This window comes from Belonocnema kinseyi, chromosome 5 (assembly GCF_010883055.1).
Source record: "Belonocnema kinseyi isolate 2016_QV_RU_SX_M_011 chromosome 5, B_treatae_v1, whole genome shotgun sequence".
NCBI classification, from domain to species: domain Eukaryota; kingdom Metazoa; phylum Arthropoda; class Insecta; order Hymenoptera; family Cynipidae; genus Belonocnema; species Belonocnema kinseyi.
Window position 1 is genome coordinate 79,766,198 of NC_046661.1, and position 17,479 is coordinate 79,783,676.

Here is a 17,479-nt window from a genome sequence, read left to right on the forward strand (position 1 = left end):
CTGAAAACTATCACCTTACTTTCGGAAATAAGGACCCAATTCAAGTGACAAAAGGTAAGAATAAATCTCAAATTAATTAATTACTAAATCAGCAATTTATTGAGTTAATCATCAATATGTCTTTGAGAAATTAGACTATAATACAAAATTATGCTTCTCTGAATATAGTAAATTCGGTTAAGCTCCTGAGATGATGACCACCAGCGGCTCTCTTAATTCTTTCGTTTGACCAGTTATCCAATTTTTCAAAATCATATTTTTCTTTTCCGTAATCTTTAGCATTTCGTTTATTTCTTGATTTAATTCTAGAATCTTTAGGGTCAGAAATGATTCCCAAGATACTGGAAATCGGCAAGAAATTGATAGCAGCTGATTCTTCGGAACTATTTAAAGTTGTGCAGTTTTTCAGTTTTGAAATTACATGGTTGATTCCAGTGTTGATATCCCATTTAAGATCTGGTAAATAATCTTTAATGGTTTCGGAAGGAATTTTAATTGTGTCGTCTGCTTCTAAATGATTATAATCTGAGGTGGTTTTCTTAATATTTTCAGTAGTGGAGATAGCGTCTTCAGTGTTGTAATTAGTAGAATTTGGAACAGTAGATGTAGGGGCTTTAGTGTTCGTATCAGTAACATTTTCAACGATAGGTATAGGGACTTCAGTATTATCACTAGAATTTTCAACAGTAGATATAGTTTCTTTTGTATTTGCATCAGTTGAATTTTCTTCCGTGGAACTGACAGTAGAAGTTTCTTCTGTGGAGCTGACAGTAGTAGAATTATCATCCTTAAAGCTATCCTCGTGAATATCTCGTTTTCTTCTCAATTTAGCCACCTTTTCACCATTGAGCCCTTTATCCTCAACACTTAAAATAAACTCATTAGGTTCCAAATTTTTCGAATCTTCTTTCCCTTTCGGCACCAAAGCAGCTTCGTCAACCTGAACACTGATTCCCTTCTTAGTAAGTTTTTCCAAAGTACTACAATTTAACAAAGCCTTTATAGTTTGTGCAGTGACGGAATCATTCAAAGCTTTGATTTGATTCAATATTGTATTATTGTCATGGTCATTTGCATCTTCATTCAGCAACAAATGTTTATCCACCTCCACCAAGTTCTTCCTTTCCTCATTTTCATTTATATGCTCCAAAAGTATCTTTATTCTTAAACCCAGTCTGTGTTTCCCACTTGAAGAAGACATTGAAACACTTTTATGTAAGATATCTGGAATACTTCCATTTAAATTTAATTCTACATTTGGGTTAGATATTGCAGTTTGGTTAATTTCCTTATTCGGTTTAAATTCTTTATTTTTTGAAACTGGTTCACTGATCGAAATTTTATTGATAGAATTGCATTCCTCATCATCGGGTGAACATTGTGGAGTTGCTTTTTCTAAAAGAGACAATTCAGTAGTTGTTTCAGGAGTTCTGTCTAGAAGTGTTTCTCCAGACCGATTTTTCAATTCACTATCAGATCCCTCATTTAAATCTCTTGGCTGCTGCTCAGGTGAAATTGTTGTTTTAATAAAAGATGGACTGTGATTTGATTCTGCTCCATCTGAATAATTGTCAGTTATACCCTCATTATCATCAGGTTCAGTTTTGGAATATATTGTTTCGCTTTTAGGATATTCTGACCTAGCTTTAGCGTTTAATTCATCATCAGGAGCTTCTTTTAATTTTTCTTTAGAATTTGTTGTACCTTTTAAAGATTCGGTGGTACTTTCAAGAGATTTTGACGAGTCTTTAACTGATTCAAATAATTTGACAGTACCTTTAGGAGTGTTTGACATACTTTTTGGAGATTCTAATGATTCTTCAGGAGAGTTAGGTGAATTAGGCGATTTTGACATATCTTCAGAAGATTTTTTTATACCTTCAGGAGATTTTGTTGTACTCTCAGGAGATTCTTCTGGTTCTGATACGTCATTAGACGATTCTATCCTACCTAGAGAAGATTTCCGCCCCTCTCTATGGGGATCTTTCCCTCCTTTAGGTGATTTTGTTGTACCTTCTGAAGATACTGACATATCATCTAAAGATTTTAAACAACTTCCAGATTCACATGTAAAATCCTTTTCAGCCTCTTCTACATGGACTAAATTATTAGATGAAATATGTATAGGTCTTTTGCTCGTGCCTTCTTCTAAACTATACGGAACATTTGCTTTATCTTCCTGTGGTCTCAGAGATGTTGGGTGTCCTCCCGATTCTTCAGAATCCAATTCCTGCATTTCAGGGGCGACAGATTCTGTTTCTACATCTGACGGATGTATATTAATAGATGAGGATTTCCTTGTTGTTGGGAAAGCAACTAATTCTTTTCCTGACGGTTTTTCTTCCTCATTAGATGGTGACACAGTTGCGGATTTTCTTATCTCATCATTAGCAGGTTTTATATTTTCCTTGTATACCTTAGAAGAAGACTTTGTTGGTACTGTGGAACAATCACCTTCACATAACTCGCTTTTATTTTCTGGTTCCTGGTTTATTTCAGGTATGCTAGTTGTAGTGCCACTTTCATTAGACGGAATGAACTTCTTTTTTGTCTCATCTTCTAACTTTTTTGCGCTTGGACCTCTAGTTCTTGATTCGTCAATTTTTCTTTCATCAGTCGTTTCCGTGTCTACAGATGGCTTTCTATCAGTTGGTATTATAACGCTAGTAGATGATTTCTCGGTTGTGGAAAATCCTAAATCTTCATCATCAATCTCTGATCTAGATGTTTGTTGTCTGATAGAACTCGCTGTTACCTGATTCTTTATAAAAATATCTTCGGTTGGTTTATCTAGTACTGATTTGTTTAAAGTAGAATCTTCTGTTGATTGTGATTCAGTTGTAGACTCTTCAAATATTTTTTGAGTTGCAGAAGAAGGTTGGAGAGCTTTCCTTGTATTGGCATATTGAGGTAGCTGAGTATTTCCTTCAGATTTGCAAGATTTTCCTTTACAAGACCCGTCTCCATCTCCCATACTTTCTAGATCAGGTGTAGATTCATTGTTCTTCACAAATTCATTAGGAGCTTTAGGAGATCCTGAAGAATCAGGATTCTCAATCTCAGTAATGTCATCCTGTTTATGAGTAGTTGAACTCACATCAGAAATTTCTTTAACCAGTTTAACTTTATCATTTTCTTCATCATCATGAGGTATTGATTCGTCCAGAGTGGAAGGATTAAATTTGCTAGGTCTTCTACTAACTGGATGTTCTCCTATCGGCTTCTTAGTAATAAGATGAGGTTTTTCTTCTGGCTTTTTGTCAATCATATCAGGTACTTCTTCTGGCTTATCATGAATTCTACCAGGTTTTTCTTCTGGTTTCTTACTAACTTCTTCAGGCTTTCTATCAGATTTCCTTATCATCTCATCAAACTCATTCGATTTTCCTTTGGGATCTCCTTTATTCTCAGGCAGCTCTGTGACTCCTGGCTTATTCTTTGGTGGGACGTCAATTTTTTCTTGATCTGCAGGACATTTTTCTCCTGCTTCGCTCATTCTCCTCAATCTAGGACTAACCTTAACTTCGACTCTCTTCTTCGGGTTCTTAGACCCATCCTTAAACTCAATAACATTCTTCGTCACAACAGGACCAACAGCACAACGAACATTCTTATGTTGTCTGACCTCTATGTTCCCCTTGTTACTGACTGTCGTAAAATTAACTAGCTTGCTAACCTTGCTGTCCTCATCTATGACATCAAACAACCCACTTTTTCCACCATGGTTATGACAACCTGGCTCTACTTCACCTTCTAGCTTACCACACTCTAAATACTTTTCTGGAATAGTAGCAGAGTTTTCAAAGGAGATGGTGAACTCCCTTAAAACGACTTTCTTGGGAGGTTTGATTGACTTGTCTTCTTTGATGGTTATAATCTCAATCCAACAGAGTGTCACATCTTCCCCAACAAAGACACTGCTGTGCCTGACAGATTCTGCCTCCCCTGGATTTGGAAACGTATCTTCATTTAAACCATCTCTCGTGTTGTTGAATACAAAACTACTGGAGTATCGATCATTGGATTTTCTTGCAGAACGAGAACAGTTAGTTGGTATCCAATTTTCGATTACGTTCTTTTCCAAAATGTGTTCTTCGATTTTAGGGCTTAACGAAGATTTGTGTGCTGAGGTTTCTGAATTTTTGGATGCTAAGGTGGTTGAATCTTCAGTTGTTGAAGTGATTGAATCTTCAGGTGCTGAAGTTTTTGAATCTTCATACTTTTCTTCTTCATCAGAATAGTCAGAGTCTTCTTGGCTAGAGTCTTCAGTAGAATCTAAAGATTGGTCTTCTAGGGAACTATAGTCTTGAGAGATCTGCCGAAAATTTGGGAAACTCTGTAATTTTTTAGAATCCTTATAGACATTTTGGGAGGTTTTTTTCATATATGGATAATTTTTAACATCATCTGGGAAAAAATCGCTGCTTTCCGAATTGTAGTGTACATCCTCTTTGGGGTGATATTCATCAAAATAATCTAACGCCTTCCGGGACTTTGGACCAAATAGAGGATTGAATTTGTCCCTTCTTGGAGGTTGATAAAAGTGTCTTCGGGCTTCTTTATCTTCTAGTAGATGATTTAGTTTCTTTGTATTCTGAGAAATTAAAAAATGTTTTGCAAAATTTTCCTATACTATAAATTTTATAATTTTTTATTTACCTGTTTAATGTTCTTTGGATTATTTCTAAATGGAATGGCAGTGGTGATTCCGATCAACCAACACACCTGCTAAATAAAACATTTATTAACGATCTCTGATGGAGAGTAAATTACTGATAAGCGAGATTTATTGAACTAATATTAATAAACAAGACCTATCATAAAAGATTACTTTTTAAAAAAATAATTGAACTTTTAACCTAAGAAAATACATTCTAAATAGAAAAGTGTCACAGTTTATAATTCAATAAAAAAATATGAAATTTATATGAAAAAAGAGCTTTTAAAACAAAAAGACGAATTTTTAACAAATAAAGATTTTTCATTTAAAAAAGAAATAAAAGTTTATCTAAATTGTTGAACATTCAAGACAAAAGGGGAATTTTCTCTACAAGAATTGAATTTGTAAACAAGAAATATGACCTCTTAGGAAAAAATCAATTTTCCACGAAACACGAATTTGATGCATTTTTACTCAACAAAAATAAAAATTCAAAACCGAAAAAGTTATTTGCTTAACAAAATAAAAAAAAGTTTCAACTAAAAAAAATCAATCATTTCAGACGAAACATTGATTACAAACAAAAAAAAGGCATTTCCACCAAACTTAAAAGAAAATTTGCTCTACAAAAATTAAATTTTCTAACCTTCAAGAAAAAAAATGTTTAACAATGCAGTTTAACTTTTACTCAAGTAGTGACATCTTCAATTATAAATTATATATTTTCAAAAAATATTTAAACTTTCAAGCAAAAAGGTGAATTTTCAACTAAAAATATAAATCTTTAAAAAAATAATTTTTTTGACAAAGTGATTCAACCAAATCTTTAAAACGAAATAGTTGAATACTCAAGCAGAGGAGAAAAAATTGTAACTAAAGAGTTTTATAAAAGAAGAAATAAATTTGATACTAAACCAGATGAATTTTTAAATCAAAAAATAAAATTTAAAAAAAAGTTAAATTTTCATTAAAAAAATATTCCAGTTAAATTTTTAAAATCCAAATATAAAATTTTAAACAAGAACTAAGTCAATAGTTTATATAATTAAATTTAAATAAATTTAAAAAAAGAATTTTTTTAACAAAGTGATTGGACCAAATTTTTAAAACAAAATAGCTGAATACTCAAACAGAGAAGCAAACATTTCAACAAAAAAGTTTCATAAAAGAAGCGAAAAATGAAATTTAAAGAAGAAAGTTAAATTTTCATTTAAAAAAAGATTCCAGTTTACTTCTTAAAATCCAAACATAAATTTCTAAACAAGAAATAAGTTCATAGTTTATATTTCAATAAAAAAATATAAAATTCATATAAAAACAGAATTTTAAAGAGAAAAAGATGAATTTTCAAAAAATAAAGATTTTCCAGTTAAAAAAGAAATTAAAGTTTATCTAAATTACTGAATTTTCAAGACAAAAAAAAATTTTCTTTACAAAAAATGAATTTTCAAACAAAAAATATTACTTCTTAGCAAAAAATAAATTTTGCGCGAAACTGATGCATTTTCACTCAAAAAAATGAATTTTAATACCGAAAAAGTTATTTTTCTAACACCAAAGGAAAATTTCCAAATAAATTTCACTCAATTTTAAACCAAAGACATAAGCCTGTAAGCAAAAAAATAAATGTTTAGCTATTACACAAATAGTTAAATTTTCAATGAAAAATTATTAATTTGAAAAAAAATTTAAACTTTTAAACAAAGAAATGAATTTCCAACTGAAAATATAAATCAGGAAAAAAATCATTTTTTTAACAAAGTGATTCAACCAAAAGTTTAAATTAAAATAGCTGAATACTCAAACAAAGAAGAAAAATTTCTTACCGAAAAGTTTCATTTTTATTGAAAAGAAATAAAATTTCTGCTAAAACAGATTAATTTTTAAATCGAAGAATAACATTTCAAAAAAATAATTGAATTTTCATTCAAAAAAATTTTCCAGTTGACTTTTTAAGATAAAAATAAGAATTTTTAATAAAAAAAAACCACGAATTTTTAACCAACCAGGATGACTTTTTTAAAAAATTGTTAAATTTTGTACCAAATAGTTGCATTAGTTATCAAAAAAAAAAGAAAATTTTCTTGAAACAGATAAATTTTTATTTAAAAAAACCCGATTGTTAAATTTTTTAACCTAACAAAATACATTTCTAACAGAAAAATGTCAGTTTATATTTTAATAAAAAAATGCAATTTATTAAAAAAAATTTTGAAAGAAGACGAATTTTTAACGCATGAAATTTTTCATTTTAAAAAAATTAAAAGTTTATTTAAATTCTTGAACCTTCAAGACAAAACACGAAATATCTATAAAAAACTGAATTTTCAAACAAAATATATGACTTTTCAGCAAGAAATTAATTTTCCACGAAACTTATATTAAAAAAACAAAAAACTTACATTTTCAGATAAAAAATTTAATTTGAACAAAAAAAGGCTTTTCCACTAAATTTTAAACCAAAGACATATAAGCCTTCAATCAAAAAATAAATGTTTAACAATATAGTTTAAATTTTATTCAGGGAAAATAGTTGAATACTCAACCAGAGAAAAAGAATTTTTAACTAAAAGGTTGCATTAAAAAAAAAAACTCTACTAAAATAGGTGGATTTTTAAATAAAAAAATACAATTTTTAAAAATAGTTTAATTTTCATTAAAAAAAAATTCCTGTTGACATTTTGAAATAAAAATATGAATTTTTAAACAAGAAATAAGTTTTTACGAAAAAATTGATTTTTGAATCCAAAAGTACGATTTTTTAAACAAAACGGATTACTTTTTCACTAAATTGTTGAAGTCTCTACCAAATAGTTTCATTTTATTCCAAAAAAGATTAAATTTCTCTTGAAACAGATGAATTTTTATTTAAAAATTTTTTCTGATAGTTGAATTTTCATTCATAAAAGATTTAACTATTCAAGATCAAAATATGAATATTATAACAAAACATAAGTTGCAAAAAAAATGGAATTTTCAATTCAAAGGAACAAATTTTTTCAAACAAAAGGGATGAATTCTTTACAAAATAGTTGAATGTTCTACCAAATAGTTGCATTTCCATAAAAAAAGACATTTTGTTACTAAAAGATGAATTTTCAATAAAAAAAGGCAATTTTTTTTTAAGTTCAACTTTTATTCAGATAAGATTTCACTTTATTTTTCCAAACAAAAATATAAATTTTAAGTAAAAATTATTTTTTCTACAAAATAGTTAAATTTTCAACAAAACATTAACATTTCTAATAAAAAAGTATGACTGTTTAACAAAATAGTTTAATTTTCAACCAAACAGTAGAATTTGTATCCGAGAAAAATATAATTTCTGCGAAAGTAAATAGATTTTAAAACCAAAAAGATAAACTTTCAAAAAATAGTTGAACTTTTCAACCGAACCGTTGCATTTTTATACATGAAAGATGAAATTTCTTCGAAAGAAGATGAATTTAAAAAAGTTAAAGTTTCATCCTAATAAGATTTCGTTTCACTTTTTAACATTAAAATAAAAATTGTGAACAATAAGTAAATTTTCTGGTAAAAAGTCGAAAATTTTAACAAAAGTATTACTGTTTAGCGAGATTTGTAAAATTTTTAAATCAAACTCTTGCATTTTTTCCAAAAAATTAAAATTCTACTGAAACAGGTGAATTCTGAAATTAGAAATGCCAATTTGAAAAAAGTGTTTTCATCCAACAGTTATTAGCAACAAAATATGAATTTTTAACAACAAGTTAATTTTCTAAGAAAAAAGTTGCATTTAACCCAAAATGATAAATTTTTAACAAAACAGTGAAATTTTAAAACTAAAAAAGATGTCTTCTTTAGAAAATTTTTAAATTCTCAACCAAATAATTAAATTTATAAATAAAAAGGTAATCTTCAGAAGAGAATTTTTGATTTTCCAATTATTCTTGGTAAGAATAAAATTGAGATTAAGTCTGAAAAAATTAATTTGTTAAATTTCAAAAAAAAAAAATTAATTTCAGTTTTATTTCCTATAAAACTGTAGTTTTTAACATCTTGTAGAAAATGTATGGCATATAAAATTAAATAAGTACACATCTGTCGCGATAAGAGAACAATAGCAAGCGTAGTAAGTGTGAATCCATTCGCGTTAGTCCCGAACATAATCAATAATCAATTTTAAATGACTATGTGCAAGGTTCCTAAATTATTCTTGATGTTCTGAAAATGATTTCCCATTATGAAAGACTCTAAAAACAAATCGAAATTATAATAAAAAATTATAAAATAAAAATTAAACTAACAAAATATTGATGACACACCTTTCTTACATCTTGACAATTTACATTTGAAAAATAAGTTCAGAATTACCAAATTTATTTAGTAGATTAAAAAATATAATTTTTAAAAAGATAAATTTTTAATTTCCTTTTTGACGGCAAAGTTTCAAAAAAAATTTAAATTAAGAATTGTTATAAATAAAAATTTACTTACAAGGAGGATCAGTGGAGTTCGAAGTATCATCTCTTTGAAATTACACCTGCAGTTTTTTAATTTAGGCAATTAAATATGCTAATTGCGTGGCTAATTTTGATTTTTCACCCTCGCCAGTTTTTCTTGCTCTAGTCCTTCTTATCAGAAGAGCGTTGAATTTGATTTTTATCACCTATCAGATAAGTTCTCAAGAATAATTCTGAGCGAGCTCAGCAATGGTTCGATCTCAAATGGCCAATCGCAGATCGGTGGAATCAATTTTACGTCATCCACACCCCCGCCTTGCCAACCCTGAAAATTGGAATCAGACACCATTGGCCATTATCGACGTCAACACTGTCGTCTTATTTTTCTGATTTTTTTACAACCAAATTTCGGGTTTTGTAATTACAATTAACAATTAAAACTTTTAAAAATGTTGAAAAAGTTTTTTTAAGTAAAATATTTCCACATCAGCAAATAACTTTTAAATTAAAGAAATACAATTTTAGGATTTGAATTTCGCGCCAGAAAGATATGGATATTCGAGGTTATGTTTAAGTGTGATATGATTTGATTTTGGTGCGAAGTTTAAATCGCAAGATCATTTTCATTTTTTCAAAACAATACAATGAGTCATTTTTATTTGATTATATTTTAACCAATAGTTATTATTTTAGTAGAAAGATTAGCTTTTGAAAAAAAAATTTTCAGGAATATGTAATTTTTTTAATACTCAAAAATTTATTTTTACAAAAAAATTAAAAACTGTAAGAACTTTGCGTATATATTTATATATAATTAAAATGTTTAAAAATGTTTCAAAAGTTTCTTTACAAACAAAACTATAAAATAAACACAAAACTATCAATAAAGTTGTTTGTAAATTCAGAATATTCTTTAAAATCTAATATTATACATTTCACATATTACTTTTCTGGGAAAAGAATATTTTAATACAAATTTCTGATTTACTACATTAAATAATAAAAATCTTAAAAAAATATTCTAATTTTTTTAACCAAAATGGCATATTTAAAATTTTTAACTCTGTTAGAAAAAAACGCGCGCTAAGCATGTGATTATTATTTTTTAAGTCTCAGGCAATTTTAAAATTTAAATATAAAATTTATATTTAAAGTTAATCAAATTAATAAAAAAGTATTTAACTTTAGGACCACATAAATTTATTATTAAGGAATTTTAAATGTTCTTTATAATCTAATATTATACATTTTAATTATGTTATAAAAACGCGCGCTCAGCGCGTAATTATTATTTTATTAGACTTACTCATTTTTAAATTTAAATAAAAAATTCATGTTTGAAATTTCATGAAATAAATATAAAAATTTAGGATCACATAATTGTTTCTAAATACATTTTATTTAGTTTAACAAACTTTTCGACGTGTGAAGGTAAGTTGGGATGAAAATTTGTTAGGTAACCCTCAAATTACTTTAATACAAAATTTCTAATTTAAAAAATGTATACCTAAACTGTAGATTAAAACGATTCAAAATTGTAAACTTTTTTTTTTATCAAATCTGCTGATTTTTTATTTAGAATACCAATTTTTAAATAAAGATTCCAGGATATAAAATTTTTGTTAAAGAAATATTAAAAATTTAAATACAGATTTAAATTATTTAAAATTGTGGATTTTATATTTGTAAATCTAATAATTTTTTTACTGAATTAAATTCTTGTTTGAAAAATAATGCGAAAATATTGCAGATTTTTTTTCAACCCAAAAAGCAGCTTAAAAAATTCAATTATGATATAAAAAAAAAACACACACACTAGCAGCTTGATTATTATTTTTTTAGCCGCACGCAGTTTTTAAATTAAAGCATACAATTTATATTGAAAATTTTATTTAAATGAAAAAAAAATAAAAATTTAGGAACGCATAATTGTTCCTAAATACATTTAATTTTGTTTAACAAAATTTTCAACGTGTGATGGTAAGTTGGACGAAAAAAATTTAATTTTTTTTGAATTTATACATAAACTGTAGATTAAAATAATTCAAAACTGTAAGTTTTTTCTAATCTACTGATTTTTCATTTAAAAGAACAATTTTAGGTTAAAAATTCCAAGATATCAAATTTTTGTTTTGGAAATATTGATATTTTAAATGTATATTAAAATTATTTAATATTGTGAATTTTATATTTGCAAATCTAATAATTTTTGTACTAAATGTGAGTTTTCTTGGAAACCTAATGTTATATGTTTAAAATCACTAAAATCTCATAAAAATGTTAACATAACCTTAAAGTATTTGAAAATTATACACCTTTTTTTACATCTGTGAAAAGAATTTTTCAGTACAAATTTCGGGCTTTATATCTGAAACAATAAAAATCTTTAAAAATATTATGAAGAGTTTCTTTTTTAGCCGAAATAGCGGATTCAAATAATTTAATTATGTTTTAGAAAACGTGCGCTAAGAGCTTGAATATTATTTTTTCAGTCTCATGCAATTTTTAAATTAAAACATAAATTTATACTTAAAATTTGATTGAATAAATAAAAAAAGCGCACAAATCTAGGACCGCATAATAGTTCCTAAATGCATTTTGATTGGTTTAACAAAATTTCTCACATGTAAAGGTAAGTTGGGCGAAAAAAATTAAAATAAATTTTTTTTTAATTTAAACGTAAACTGTAGATTAGAACGATGCAAAATTGTAAACATTTTTTCTAATCTACTGTTCTTCTATTTAAAATACTAATTATTAGTTAAACATTCCAAGACCTAACATTTTGGTAATAAAAAATTATATTTTTAATGTAAATTACAATTATTAAAAATCGTTAATTTTATTATTTTAAATCTAATAATTATGGTAGGAAAAAAATGTTTGAAATCATTGAGGTCACGTAAAAAATGTCAACATAACCTGAAATTATTAAAAAATTATAAACCTTTTTTGACATCTCTACCCATTTCCGGCAATAAACGCGAGCATAACCTCATCAGTTAAATTTTTTTTCTTTTCTTCGAAATACAATAATTTCTTATCAAAAATATCGCTTTTTGGTATACAACGCTAACACAACATAAAATTGGCAATTCCGTTCGAAGTATAATGAATTAAAAAAATAAAAAATTTAGATTTTGGGCGAAAAACATTAACCTAAGTTAAAAACAAATTTTCAAATTTTTTAAATCTTCTATGATATCTATACCAATTTTTTGTAAAAAATGTCGACATAACCTAAAATCGTTTAAAAATCATGAATTTTCTTCGAAGGAGCATAATCAAAAATCGTTAGAATTGAGCGAGAATTAAAATATTTTAACCATTTTTGATTGTGTTAGTTTTTTTAAATCGAAAAATGGTATTTTAAAAATATATTTATTTAAAAAGAGAGTCACAAATTTTTAATAATTTTGGAGTAAGTTGGTGCTTTTAACTAAAATTTGTATTTTTAAACGAAAATCATCAGATTAAACTCTAGTGATTTTTGCTTAAAGTTATGAATTTCGAATTATAAATCTTCTTTAAAACGTAACTATTTTTACATAAAAATGCCAATTTTGAACTGAAAACACTAAACTATTCCTAAATTCTTAAATTTAAAAAAGATTTAGATTCTTCCAATAATTTGTAAAAAAATATATTTCAAGGGAAATTTACAACTCATGAAAATCTTAGTTTATGTTGCTGTTTTTCAGCTGAAAAATTTATTTTAAAATAAAAATTATTGAGCACAACTTTTTATTCATTTTTTTAATAACAATTTAAATTTTCTACTAAAAACACTAAATTAATCCCAACTTGTTCATGCTTGTAAATTTTAATATTTAAAAAAAATAATAAAATATTTTTTAAATACCAATTTGCGATAAAAGACGCTATCATAACCTAAAAATATTAAGAATTCTATATCTGGTTCAAATTATAATATTCTTTGTTCAAAAATTCAAATTTCAGACGAAACAACCTAAAACGTAATGAACTTGATGAAATATTGAAAATATTCTTTTAACTTTCATAAATTGTTGATAAAAAAAACCAAAAGTGTGCAGTGTAAAAGGTAAACATAACCTAAAACTGTTCAAAACTTACAAACCTTGTTCGAAATAAAGTACCAATTTCTAAGAGCTAATAATTTTAAGAATACTTTTATAATAATATTAGCTTTAGATACTTATTTTTAAAGAAAAGCACTAACAGAAAACAGGTTTGACTTTTCAAATAATTTATTATATAAATTTAAAGTTTTAATTCAATTAAATAACATGGAAGTCTCTGAATTCGCATAAGATTTTTTATGTTTTTCCTTATTAAAGAATAAATACATCTAGACTTAATTTTCCAAATTTGTTATAGACATATTGTTATCCCACTTTTTTTAAAGTAAAATATTTTCATTTTATCCAAATCTCTTTTGAAATAAAAACACAATTTTAGGATTTAAATTTCGCGCCAGAGAATCATCGAAATATTAGGTTATTTTCAAGTGTGGTATGATTTGATTTCGGCGCGAAGTTTAAATACCAAGATTTACTTTTTTCAAAACAATAGAATCAGGAATTTTTTAGTGAAAATATTTCAACAAATAGTTATTATTTTATAAAAATAATTAGTTTTTAAAAGAAATGCATTTCTTTTAGTAATATGTATCTTTGGTAATATCCGAAAATTGATTTTAACCACAACATTCAAAATATTAATGATTATGCGTATATACTTTGATTTAATTTAATCAGAAATTCTCCAAAGTGAAAATTAAAAAATTAGGAAAGGTTGATATGAACATTTCTAGACACTTTAATTGAAATTTTAGATGTCGCTTTTAATGATTCTCGATCGAATGTGCACACATGTCGACAATTCCAATGAATAATTGCAAGTAAATTAACTTCGCGAATTTTAGTAGCTCCAGGCGATCTTTGCAGTCAATCACATAAGCTAGAACTTGTTATGTTCCTATAAATAACTTACACTTTAATTCACTCAAATTTAAAAAAATACTTAAAAAATTACTTTAAAAATCTCAGATCAGTTAGGGATAATTTTTCATTTAAAAGTATTATTCCGGAATTAAAAATTTCATGAAAAAATAGAAGAGGATAGATTGAAATAAAAAATTTTGTTACACATAAAGTTTCCTCATAGCGCTGAAGAATTTTCCTCTTAAACTTCTCTAAATCAGGAAAAGGAGAAGAAAAAGGAAAAATCGTAATTGAAAAATCATAATGGACACTTTATTTAAATAAAATTTTCCAATTTATCAACCAACCGAAGTTTAATAAAAAGGTGTTCTGAATTGATTATAAAAGTCAGTTCTCTCGAACGATAAAAACGTAAAACATAAAAGATAATACGTATTCGATCGCAATAAAATAAAGTCGCGTTAGGCGTTAATTTCGTTTCATGTGAACGGTTTTGATTGAATGCTGACCACCCAAACAGTTATGATATTTATTTAAATTTTAATTAAATTTAGGATCTTTGCTCCTTCCTTTTGGCATAATCAACATTTTTCTTTAATAATTAGAGAATCAGAAAATGCATCAATAAGTGATTCTATTGTTTTTTAATAATCAAATAAACTTATTTAATCTGAATTACGTGCTTTTTTGATTGTCAGTGCTAATTAAACCAGAGAATACAATTTCTGAATACCGACTGATGATATAATAGGAACCTACTTGATCGACTGACGATAAAGTAGAAGTTTGCATTACCTTCAGTCGATAATAAATCTGTATTACCATCAGAATTACACCGAAACATCGTTACACAGGAAATTTTCTATTCTTGCTAGCGTCTGTAATTCATCAACCAGCCTGACAGCACACTCAAGAAATAAGGACTAAATCTTCATAGCTGAAAGCTGAAACTAGAGTTCATTTTACAATCAAATTTGAAGATTTCCTTTTATTGGTAGCTACCCGCACTCGCCCTGTACTTCCAGAAAATTTTAGAACTTGGGGATTCCCCTAAACCTATGCGCCGCCTACATAAGACCCTTGGTACTTGGTCGGTAAAACAGAAACCTATATCATTGGCTGTAGTAAGAATATTTGTCAGATTCCTGCATTAACGACTGAAGATATAATAAAAAATTAAAGATTTATTAATTGATAATTAATTATATTTTAGAATTTTTAATTGCAAATCATTGAAATTAAGAATTATAAATTAAAAACCTTTATAATTGAACTATTCTAATAAAAATGTTAAAGCTACTTACATACCTTTGCAATAAAGAACTTATTAATTGAATATTATTTAATTGTAAGTTTAAAAATTATAGAATTTTTAGTCTAAAATTATAGAAATTTCTATAATTTGAGATTAAAGATTTATAATTGTAAATCTAAAAACTTAAACTAATATAAAAAAATCAGCCAAATTGCTTCCTTATGAAATATAAATATTAAATTCAATTAATAAGTTATTCCACATTTTTACAATATAAGAATTTTCAATTGTAAACCTATAAAATAGAATCGCTTAGACTTTCGGTTAACAGACTTGTCAAAATTTAGGGATTTTTTCAATCTTTAAAATCAAAGAGTATTTAGCTTTAAGTCTTTAAAATTGCTGAACCTTGAAGTATGAATTTTGAAACTTAAATAGTTTTTATTTTTGAAAATTTACAATAAAAAAAATTGCGAGTCTTGAGTTTAAAAATTAAAAATGTTGTAATTTTGATGCTTTACATTTGAAAGTTATAAAATTTAAAAGATTTAGAATTAAAAACTTGAGCTTCGATATTTAAAATGATTTGAATTTTGGGTCAGTCAAATTTTTTTATTTTTGACTCATTACAATTGAAAAAATGTAATTTATTCAAAAAGTTGTAGAGTTAAAGAATGTGTTTTAAGAAAATTTAAGAAAATTTAATTATCTGTAATTCTATAGTTTCAAATTTAAAAAATATCTAATCGTCTTTTTTTTTAAATTACAGAACTTTGCACGGTAAATATCTTAAAATTAAAGTGCTTTTTGTTTTAACAGTTTAGTATAAAAAATAATGTAATTATAATGCTTTGCCTTCAAAATTTTTTAATTTAGAAGATGTAGCATTAAAAAGTAGAATTTTGATGTTCAAAATCATGAGAATTTAGAATTTTTTAATTTATACATCTTTATATTGGAGAATTTTTAATATAAAAGCTTAAAAAATGTGAAACTTTTGATTGCAATTGTTTAAAACTGAACAGTTTTCCAGGATTACAATTTTCAATTTAAATTTCTGTAATTTTGATAATTTCCATTTGTTATTTCTTTAATTTGAAAGATTTAGTATTGTAGACTTGACTTTTTATTTTCAAAATCATTAAAATTTAGAAATTTTTATTTATATTTCTTCAAAACTCAAGATTTTTCACTTACATCTCTGATGATTTCTATTTGAAATTTCTTCAGTTTGGAAGATTTCTAATTTCTCGTCCAAATTGAACAAATTTTATTTGAAATTCTTAAAAATTAAAATCGTAATTTTTACAATTTATAATAAGAAATTATGAAAGTTGTAAATTTTACAATAAAAAATTCTGCATAATAAAGTTAGAATTTTGATTTCCAAAGTCATTAAAGTCATAAAAATTCGAGAATTTTTATTTTTACATCTTAAAAATTAAATTGTTTTTAGTTTTAATGTTTAAAATTAAACATTTGGTAATTTTGATTAATTATTTTCAAATTTTTTTGTTCATTTGAAAAATTTAGGGTGCAGAACTCGGCTTTTGACTTGATTCCAAAAAATTTCAGTTACGAACATTTTGAATAAAAAACTTGACTTTTGATTTCCAAAATCATCAGTCAAAGAAAATTTGAGAATTTGTATTTTTAAATCTTTAAAATTAAATCTTTTTTAGTCTTGAGAATTAACTTGCTATTTTTTAAAAATTGTTTGTGTTTTGACAATTTTCCATTAGAAAATCTTGTAATTTTTAAGGTTTGCAAATAAAGTTTTTATAAGTTTGATGCTTTATATTCGAAAAATTTTCAATTTGGAAGATTTTGAATTAAAAACTTGACCTTCGTTTTCCAAAAACATCAAAGTCATAGAAATTTAAGGATTTTTATTTTTACATGTTTAAAATCAAAGCGTTTTTAGTTTTGAGATTTAGTTAACAATTTTTTAAAATTATTTTTTATTTTGACAATTTTTTAATACAAACTCTTCAAGTTTTAAGTTTTACAAATAAAAATTATATAAGTTTGATGCCCAGTATTCCAAAATTTTTCAATTTGGAACATTTTGAATTGAAAACTTGACTTTTGAATTCCACAATCTTCAAAGTCATAGACAATTGTGGGTCCGGATGCAATAAGGGCACATAAAATTTTTTCGTGCGAAAACGAAGTCCCCTGGAGGCTTTAGAAAAAATTTTCGAATTTTAATTTT

General features: G+C 26.0%; 1 protein-coding gene across 2 annotated transcripts; it reads right to left on the bottom strand.

Moving 5' to 3' along the window:
* Nucleotides 1–72: 72 nt before the first annotated feature.
* On the bottom strand, nucleotides 73–9,333 carry LOC117172506. 2 transcript variants are annotated; one of them, XM_033360515.1, is made up of 3 exons: nucleotides 9,119–9,333; nucleotides 4,660–4,725; nucleotides 73–4,594 (listed from the first exon to the last, which is right to left on the bottom strand). In XM_033360515.1, the coding sequence occupies exons 1-3, from the start codon at nucleotides 9,146–9,148 to the stop codon at nucleotides 149–151; spliced, it is 4,542 nt and encodes a 1,513-aa protein (XP_033216406.1). In that variant the 5' UTR covers nucleotides 9,149–9,333; the 3' UTR covers nucleotides 73–148. The 2 variants fall into 2 exon arrangements, with proteins under 2 accessions (XP_033216406.1, XP_033216405.1); XM_033360514.1 differs by having other exon boundaries at nucleotides 4,660–4,728.
* Between the last annotated feature and the right edge of the window lie 8,146 nt (nucleotides 9,334–17,479).